Source organism: Primulina tabacum, chromosome 8, assembly GCF_025594145.1.
Source record: "Primulina tabacum isolate GXHZ01 chromosome 8, ASM2559414v2, whole genome shotgun sequence".
NCBI lineage: Eukaryota > Viridiplantae > Streptophyta > Magnoliopsida > Lamiales > Gesneriaceae > Primulina > Primulina tabacum.
Window position 1 is genome coordinate 33,353,094 of NC_134557.1, and position 9,844 is coordinate 33,362,937.

General features: G+C 32.4%; 1 protein-coding gene across 6 annotated transcripts; it reads left to right on the forward strand.

Annotated features, from left to right (window-relative positions):
• The first annotated feature begins 2,591 nt into the window (after positions 1–2,591).
• Positions 2,592–7,814, forward strand: LOC142553918 (uncharacterized). Of its 6 annotated transcripts, none has more exons than XM_075664462.1 (4): positions 2,592–2,895; positions 3,857–4,214; positions 4,295–6,289; positions 7,676–7,814. In XM_075664462.1, the coding sequence occupies exons 2-3, from the start codon at positions 3,868–3,870 to the stop codon at positions 6,282–6,284; spliced, it is 2,337 nt and encodes a 778-aa protein (XP_075520577.1). In that variant the 5' UTR covers positions 2,592–2,895; positions 3,857–3,867; the 3' UTR covers positions 6,285–6,289; positions 7,676–7,814. The 6 variants fall into 6 exon arrangements, with proteins under 6 accessions (XP_075520577.1, XP_075520576.1, XP_075520575.1 ...); XM_075664461.1 differs by lacking the exon at positions 7,676–7,814 and adding an exon at positions 7,399–7,631; XM_075664460.1 differs by lacking the exon at positions 7,676–7,814 and adding an exon at positions 7,408–7,631.
• The last annotated feature ends 2,030 nt before the right edge of the window (positions 7,815–9,844 follow it).

Sequence of the window (9,844 nt, forward strand, 5' to 3'; positions counted from 1 at the left end):
TAGTTTTCAAGAAATATTTTTACTTCTCGCATAAGGATGAGATCTAAAGATATTTTTTTTTTTGTGCCTTTGTGGCTAACTTCCAATGACACCATGTTCTTTACAACATGAAGAAGTACATTTATTAATATCCTTTAATCATTTGTAATGTTGTGTGATAACATTCTGCCAATTTTTTTAAAGAAAAAAATGTCCGTCTGGTTAGAGTATCTGTATTGCTAGAGACATATTCCTTTATTAGTATTTCTCTCAAGAGACTTGGTATTTTAGCGAAGAAAAGTTGCATTTTTATATTTTTTTGGATCCCTGAATTTTTTATATATTTAGTGAATAATATAATGTATTCATTCACTAAACATATGTCATGTAATTCAAGGTCACATGCATCTGGATGTTTATGTCTAATTTAAGTGCCTTTGGTCATCTCCAACCCATTGCACCACATTCTGCACTACATTAGTGCTACACCAAAATCATCTCCAACCTATTGCACTACATTTCGTAATACAAAAATATGTTCTCATAATATTCTTTTTTATTTCAATATTAATATTTTTATTTTCTAATAACAATTTATTCTCATAATACCTTAATATTTTTTATTGTATATCAATACACGAGAAATGCTTAGTTTTCAAAAAGAAAGAAAATAAAACATTCACAGAATTTAAAAATGATATTTTTTAATTGAATTAAAAAGTTTATAATAGAAAATGTCTTGGGATTGGATTAGAGTTTAAAGATCGGAGAATAAAATTTTTTAAAACTTTTACATTTTTTTTTAGCTATTTTAAATAGTTTTTAGGATGTAAAGAGATATTTTTGAACGACTAACTTAGCTGGATCACTAAGAAAATAAAGAAGTGCGGAAACGCCAAACTTGACTAGTGATAAAGTACATATAATTCAATTGACACTTAACAAGAAACAACTAGATATGAACATATAGTGACATGTGATTGATGTAAAGAGAGGAATATGTTATGAATGTTTTTGAGATAAATACTCCTCTATAACATATTCTCTCAGTTAGAAAAGATTTCATTAAAAGACTTTGATTGATACAACTATTTGTAACAACCCACTTCAACTAGAATATATCACTATCTAATTTGAAACTCTTAGCATACACTTCAACAAGTTCTGGATGTTTAAGAACTATCGGTTAACCAGATAACACAATATAATCCAAAGGTCAGCTTGAGAAGCTTGGGGTAACACAAAGTGATCCTTGTAAATCTGACATAATCCGATAGACACGTGTTTAAGTTGAGTAGCTTGAAATATAAAAAAATTTAAGTGGCCTCGAAGATCTTTGAAGTAATGCAATTTGAAAATGTGTGTATTCTTGTAATCGTTCTGTTCAATCACCTCTTTTTAACTTTGAAATATATATATTTATAGTTGAAAAACTCCAACAGTCTGATTAGCTTTTCAACGACCATCTATACTGTAACTCGATAGAGTCGATAAGTCGCTTTCAGTTGTCGTACGTATAATTAAATTCTCATTTAATATTCTTTTTGTGTTTGCGACTTTAAGCTACTAGCTTCTAAAAAATCTGATAGACCGTAGACGAAATAGACAACTTTCTATCACTCGGGAGTTGGTAGGATACCGTGTAATCATTTTATATTTAGCGCTTGTTCAACGGCTTGGCTTGCAGTATCTTTTTAAGATTGCTCATATCTGACCAGTCGCATTGTGGCTGGAGTTTAACGATTTAAATATATATACTGAATTTAAGACTTGATCTAGTCTGATAACAGATGGTTATTGCAGCAGAAATTCAGATAATCTACTGCTTGAACTTTTGACTGTCTGAACAACTTGAGTTGATCAAGTGGTCTGTAAACCTAAAATTATAATATATACGTTGCTGGATCTCGAAACAACTCGATGTTATAATTTGTCAGTTACCAAAACTTTAAAGTAATAGAAATATTCTAACAAACAACAATTTTAATTTTTTCAAATGATTGGTGAACACTTTTTTTGAAAATAACATCTATCAATAATTGGTGTTTTTAAATTTTGAACATACATATTTCTAAAAACAAGTATAAACAAGCGTGTGTTTCATATATATATTTTTTTCAAAAGAATTTTTATTAACAACTGTAAATTATTTAAATTGATCTAGTCAACCAATTATAAAATTGAATAAAAATCTATATTATTTTATTAAGTTTGAGATATTTAAAGTAATTAACTTTGGTGTCATGATCTGTTTTAATATTTATTTATATTAATAAAATGTTAAAGTTTTAATTTATTTTATATGTAGTTCAGTGGATAGAATCATTGTTTTTTGGGTTTAGGTTTAAGTTCAATTCTCATTGAGGTCATTTTTTTATTTTTTTATTTTTCGATTTATTTTTTAATTTATATATCAAAATTACAGTGTAGTTCCCTCACTATTTCTTATATTTTGATCTTTATTTTTTATTATTTAATCTATATATCAAAATTACGTTATTTCTTATAATTATATTTTGTTATTCATTTAAATATAAATCAAATGAATTATAAAAAATATTATACAAATACGCAACACGTCACAGTATAATAAAAATGATCATATACGTTCAAAATCCAACAAATAGAGTCGCGGCGGCGATGGGCTAAACAACCCACCAGGTGACGAACCCTTGTTGGATATGTTTGTTCTCTCGTTTGTGCAACACAGAATCTAAAAGTCAAAATCCCAAGTCCTTTGGCATCGCCGACGATTTGATTATTCGATTCCATCTCACAAATGAATTTCCCCGCTTTGCGTTAATTATACTCTTGCTTGGGAGATTTTCCGTTATTGAAGAAACGGTTTGCCAATTGCTCATCCCAGAACACCGAAAGAAGTAATCTCTTATCAGGAAGTGCAATTTTAGGTTAAAGGTGCAGTTTTGGTAACACTTTATAGCGTTTCCGCGGATTTAGGTTTGTGGGTTTGGATTTATTCTTGAATTGATACTTGTTTATCCTCCATTCCGTTGAATTCTAATTGTTTTCTTTGTGTTTGATTTTATTCTCCGTTGAGAGTGTTGGCGTTGGGTAAATAACTCATTTCAAATGGTTGGAGTTTGACTCGTTGATTCTCATTTTTATTGTTGTTCGAGTGGTTGTGTTTGATTTGTTTTTTGTTCAATTTGTGGGTATTGTTGCTCGATTTTATGGCAATGTGCTGAAGCTGCATTAGTTTATGCTTGACATTTTGATCTTATTCTTTTCCTTTTGTCATGTTTTGGTGTATTTGGTTTATTGGCCGTGCCTTTGGTGACTATCAATTACAGGTCTGAGCAGACCAAATGGATGAAGTTGGTTGCAGTTTGCCCTTAGAAAACGAGATATTTTTTCGCGTAATTCTTCTAAAAAAATGCAATTTTTACTCCTCAAATTGTTCATGCCGCTATCTACGGTATTATGAGTTTACCTTTAGTAGACTTTAGACAATTGGTATTGAAGTGTTCCTGTAGCTACCATTTAACGGGATTTAGTGTTTTTACTGAGACTAAGATTGTGTTTTCATTGGTGGATTTGAAACCATCGACATCAAATTACTTGGTTACAAAATTCAAGAAAATTTCAAATCCATCCTATGTCAAATTAAGTAATTTCAATAGTACTGTGGTGGATTTCAAATATACTCAAGATGTGTGCCATTGAATTCATCACTAAAATTGTTCTTCAAGTCAAATTTCTTCCTCCAAATGAAATCAATCAACTCAATCCCAACTTATGTTTATTTGATTGTGGCTTGGATATTTTTGCGTTCTGAAATAACAAATTTATATCCTTCAACGTTCGATCACCCTTTAGTATTTTTAGTTCCTTTTACAAAGTTTGTTCCATTATACAGTGACCTAACCAATGGCCCCAAACAAAGTTATTGCCATCTGTCAGTCCGGTGGTGATTTTGAGACCGATGCAGAAGGATTACTATCCTACAAAGGCGGTGATGCACATGCTATGGAAGTAGATGATGCAATGAAGTTTACCGATTTCAAATCGGAGGTTTCTGAGATGTTTAACTGCGACATTGGTACCATGTGTATTAAATATTTCTGTCCCGGAAACAAGAAGACACTTATCAGCATATCCAATGCCAAAGACCTTAAGCGGATGATTAAAATCCATGATAACTGTGACACTGTAGATATATACGTCATGACTAAAGACATTGTCGTCCCTGATACCTCCAACATTCTGGGGAGTAGGTACTTTTTTTAAATATCTGATTGAATATAAGTTTTCTGTACCATGTGAAATATGCAGGAATGTTTGTTTGATCTTGCAGGTCGAGCAGGACAACTTTGTCAGAAGCTGAGGTTCCAGTCTCTGGATCCCCGACTATGCTGAACCATATTGTGGATGACATAAACGAGCCAAGTCTCATGCTTGACACGTCCTTTGACGTGGTTGGAGATACTAATTATGATGATACCCATATTGATATGGCAACAGAAATGCCTCTTGCTGTAGCTGATGAAATGCCACTACCGATTTCTGTTGTTGGATCCTCTAATATAAAGCTCGCCAAAGCTGCAGAACAATGGCAGAACACTATTACGGGAGTGGGCCAAAGATTCAACAGTGTACATGAATTTCGCGAAGCATTACGCAAATATGCTATTGCACATCAGTTTTCTTTGAAATACAAGAAAAATGAAAATCTCCGTGTGACTGTAAATTGCAAGGCAGAGGGTTGTCCTTGGAGAATTCACGCATCTAGGTTGTCAACCACTCCACTGTTTTGCATTAAAAAAATGAATCCGATACATACATGTGAAGGTTCCACCGTAAAAACGGGGTGTAAGGCGACAAGAAGTTGGGTTGCTAGCATCATCAAGGAGAAACTTAAAGTTTTTCCCAACTATAAGCCAAAGGATATTGTTGATGACATCAAACAGGAATACGGAATCCAACTAAACTACTGCCAGGCATGGCGTTGTAAAGAAACTGCTAAGGAGCAGCTTCAAGGTTCTTACAAACATGCCTACAATCAGTTACCATTTTTCTGTGAGAAGATAATGGAAACAAATCCAGGAAGTTTGGCCACTTTCGCTACAAAAGAAGACTCAAGCTTTCATCGCCTGTTTGTTAGCTTTCATGCTTCTTTATATGGCTTTGAACGAGGCTGCCGCCCTTTGCTTTTCCTAGATAGCGTATATTTGAACTCCAAATATCAAGGAACACTGCTGGCTGCCACGGCTGCTGATGGGGACGATGAATGTTTCCCTGTTGCTTTTGCTGTTGTAGACACAGAAACCGATGAAAACTGGTATTGGTTCTTGAAACAGCTAAAATCCGCTCTTTCGACGTGTCATGGCTTAACTTTTGTGGCAGATAGAGAGAAGGGACTCAGACAATCAATAAACGAAGTTTTTCAGGGCGAGAATGTTTGCCACGGCTTCTGCCTGCACTATCTATCGGAGCGACTTGTTAGAGATTTGAAGGGGCAGATTTCTCATGAAATGAAGCGACTTATTGTTGAAGATTTTTATCGTGCGTCTCATGCTCCTACTCCGGAAAGCTTCCATAGGTGCATGGATAGTGTAAAAAATACTTCACTAGATGCATACAACTGGATCATGCAAAGTGAGCCAGTTCACTGGGCCAACGCCTTCTTTGATGGTGCTAGATATAACCACATGGATTCAAATTTTGGGGAGCTGTTCTATAGTTGGGTATCTGATGCACACGAATTACCCATAACTCAAATGGTCGACACGATACGTGTTAAGATCATGGAAACAATATATTCTCGTAGCAAAGAATGTGATGTATGGCTCACAAGGTTAACTCCATCTATGGAGAGAAAGATGGAGAATGAAAGCCTTAAAATCAGAAATCTTCAGGTACTATTATCTGCTGGAAACAGATTCGAGGTTCATGGGGACTCCGTAGAATCTGTTGATGTCGATAATTGTGACTGTTCCTGTAGGGGTTGGCAGCTTACTGGATTACCTTGCTGCCATGCAATCTCTGTGATTAATTGTCTTGGTCGCGACCCGTACGATTACTGTTCCAAATACTTCACAACTGACAGCTACAAAGTGACTTATTCAGAATCTGTGCATCCTATTTCAAACGTGGATGACCCTCTGCAAAAGGGTAATTCTCAGTTGGTGGTGACGGTAACCCCTCCAACTCGTCGTCCTCCAGGCCGGCCTTCTCTTAAGAAAGTTGGTTCACAAGATGGGGGAAAACGTGTACTCCAATGCAGTAGATGCAAGGGTGCAGGGCACAACAAGTCGTCGTGTAAAGAGTTATCGCTGGACTGCTAGGCAATGTAGGTAAATTCTGATGTTTTGGTAGCGGTCTTTTGATTTATCGTTTCTTGTTCTTCTGTAAGCTGGCTAAGGTTTCTGCAGATCTATTAAGCTAGTTCTTTGACTCACCGTAGGCTAGTTAGGTTAGTAGGAAGTAGATGCTCATTGATGGCGCGAAAAGATATTTAATGTCATATGTTTTGTGGGCCGACTTCAAGTGCCTTTTTTTTTTTTCAAAAAAAAGTAGAGATACCAGACCATGGTTCGGGGTAAAGATATACGTTGAAAAAACTGTATGAAATTTGAATTTTTTGGAGAGCATGTCCGCTTTTAGTGCCCTTGTTTTGATCGAAACCTCCAAACCTATGTACATATGCATGGTTTTACTATTTCTTCCTGGTAGTCGTTATATTTTTATTCAAAGTAATTGTTCTTTCAGCTATATTTATTGGTCTGAGGAGTGTTTGAATTCCAGCTATTACTAAAAACACACTTGATTTTTTTTTTAAAAAAAATTAATATTTGATTAATTTGTTGATTCTTTGATGGGCTTTTGAAACCCATTAAATGATGAAAATGTATGAGCTTTAGAGAATTTATAAATAGAGTTCAAGCAAAATCACACCACCTCGATTACATTTGAAAGTCGGGTTCAATAGTTCAAGCAAAATCACACCATCTCGTTTGCGATCCAAAATAATGACTTTGAAATTTCGCAAGACGTATTAGATTGAGAGAATGTGTTCGGTAGCCGATAAATTTTGATTGTGCTTGGTAGGGTAGCCGATTGAGTAGTTTAGGAGAAAATAATTGTTAGTTAGAGTTTTGTAATCATAGGGTAATGTAAGAGCAATTTAGGCCTACGTTAGGATGATCTTTAATTTATCACGTCTACTACAATCCATGCTAAATATAATATTATTTTATCTATCACCTATTTATTAATCATTTGATAATATCATCTTTTGAACCAAATATGGCCTTAGGCTTTGTTTGGTATGGAGATAAGATGAAATTGTAGGATGATATTGGGGGTTAAACTCTGGTCTGGTCTGGTCTGTTTGTTTGATTGTTTGTTTTTTTAATCAAACTCATTGTATTAACCATGATATCCGTTTCCCATTTAAAGCATTTCCAGGTATTGGAGTCTTGGAAAGTCTTTGCCAATGGTTTAAATTTCTTGGCAGAAACTGAATTTTTTGCTAATTAGTTATATGAGAGGAGGCTTCTTGCATTTGCATGCAGCAATTTTGTGTAAATATGTGTGCACAATGAATTCTTCAATTTGTTTTTCAATCTAACCTCTACATTTGACATGGTAAGAAAACTCTGGTGGACGGTTGATAATCCCTCTCCTGCCAACACTCGTTCATTTCTGGAACACCATTTTTCATTGATACATGTAGGTACGGAATCGGTGGAGCCGGATTTCAGGTGTCCGAAGAAATAACATATTCCATATCCTTATCACTAGTTCCTTCATGGATCAAGTTCCTCTGCTGTGGGGAACCCACAGCTGATGGCGCACAGCACAAGAAAAAATGTTTTTTTTTTTTTCTGAAAAAAAATTTATTTAAAAATTTGATTAATCGTATATTTGTAATAAAAATAAAATTGTATATTTTAAATATAAGAAATATTTTTATTTTCTTTTCTAGGGATATACAAAATAATCTAATTTTCAGGAAATTTGGAAAAAGGGATTTTTTTTAAATAAACTTAACTGGTCGAACAGTAAAAAACAGACAGCACAATCAGGCTTTTTTTTTGTATGTTGTTGATTTTGTTGGCTTTTTTATGTTCTAATTCTTTTGAAAAACTATTTTCTCTTTTTTTTGTATGGTTGATTTTTCTCTTTCCTTTTTAAAGTTTTAAGTACAAAAAATATTTTTTCATTTCTTAGAGATTTAAGAAAAAATCTGATTTTTAAAAAAATGTAAAAAAAATTTAAAAAAGATAAGCGTTCGAAAACAAAAAATGATACAAGATAAATTTTTTTTATATCGTGTCAATTTTTTGGTATTATTTTTAATTATTCGATATGTTCAAACTTTTTTAAATTTTTTGTACATTTTTTTATTGAATATTAGAGATATAAAAAACAATCCAATTAAAAAAAATATAATAAAAATTTAAAAAAGTTGAACCTATCGAATAATTAAAAATAATATCAAAAAATTGACACGATATAAAAATACCAATTTTTAAAATATATATATATATTTATTTATTGTGTTGTGGACTAAAACAACGTCTATAACACCCTCTGTTGCGGGTTTCTCTCATAGCAGATGATCCTGATCTTTTCGTTCATATTACTCATCGTCATGTTAAATATAGTTTGACATATTTGATAAATGATTGACTAATAGTTATCATATTCCATCTCATGTTAGATACATTTTTAAATAATTGATTAAGCTTAAGAGAAATTCAAATTTAAATGAAATAATCTAGAAGATATAGTGTTACCCAACATTAATTATTGTCACATATTAGATTTGACCAAACAACAGTTATTCTAAAGTCAATATGAAATTCCAAATCTTAATTATTATTCTATTTTTAGAATTAATAATCTTATTTTGATTTAACAGTTCAACTATTTCTAAATGAATTTAATTAAATACAAATACATTCAAGAACTTTGGAATTTCAGTTCTTTGTCTAAAATCACACACTGAAACATAATACTATTTCTAGTCGGTTTAATTATATGTTGATCAAATTTTTGAAGCTATTTTCAATCTATTCTCTTTCGAATAAAGATCAAACAAACATGATTGGTCGGATTAAATGCAAGAGATCTACGCAAGTATCAACCAATAACAAAAAATAAATCAAAACTATAATCAATCTAATATGCAAACAACGATCATAAATTTGGCTATATCGTGGTCTCAATCATAAGAGGACTACTCCATAAAATAAAGATTAGACAAAAAATATAATGTTTGAATACATGAAATTAAAGAAATAAAAAGAAAAAGAAATCTCAACAAGGACGCACGTAATAAAAATTCAATCAAATCATTTTTTATCTTAATTTTAAAAGTTTTTTCTCTCTCCAAAAATTCAACAAATCAAATATCACAATTAATATTTTTAAAATATGGTATTTTATCATTAAAATTCGAGCTCCTTAATGCAGTTATAAGGCAGAAGTGAAGCAGACACAAGGCGTAGTCACACCTTGTTCCGGGACCCCTTATGTTTTTTATCTTTCTTCCAAAACTTAATCTTGACAATTTCAAATGTTATAAAAATCACATTTCTAGCCCAAATTTGTTCCATCATAAATATTTTTGGATAATACGAAAAACTCTTCATCAATTATTTCTTTCATTAGCGAGAATCTTTCATACTTGATATTAAATTCTTTGATCTTATCTCCAAAATTATACTTTTTACAACTTTTGATCAAACCTACAAACAAGACGATTTAGACGTAAAAGGTCAGATAAGCACGAATACGATAAAATAAAATCCTAAAAAAAACTATATGATTCGTTCTTATCAATAACCCCCATTTGAAAGATTTTGGTAGTGCTCCTGGTTCATAATCCCAACTAATG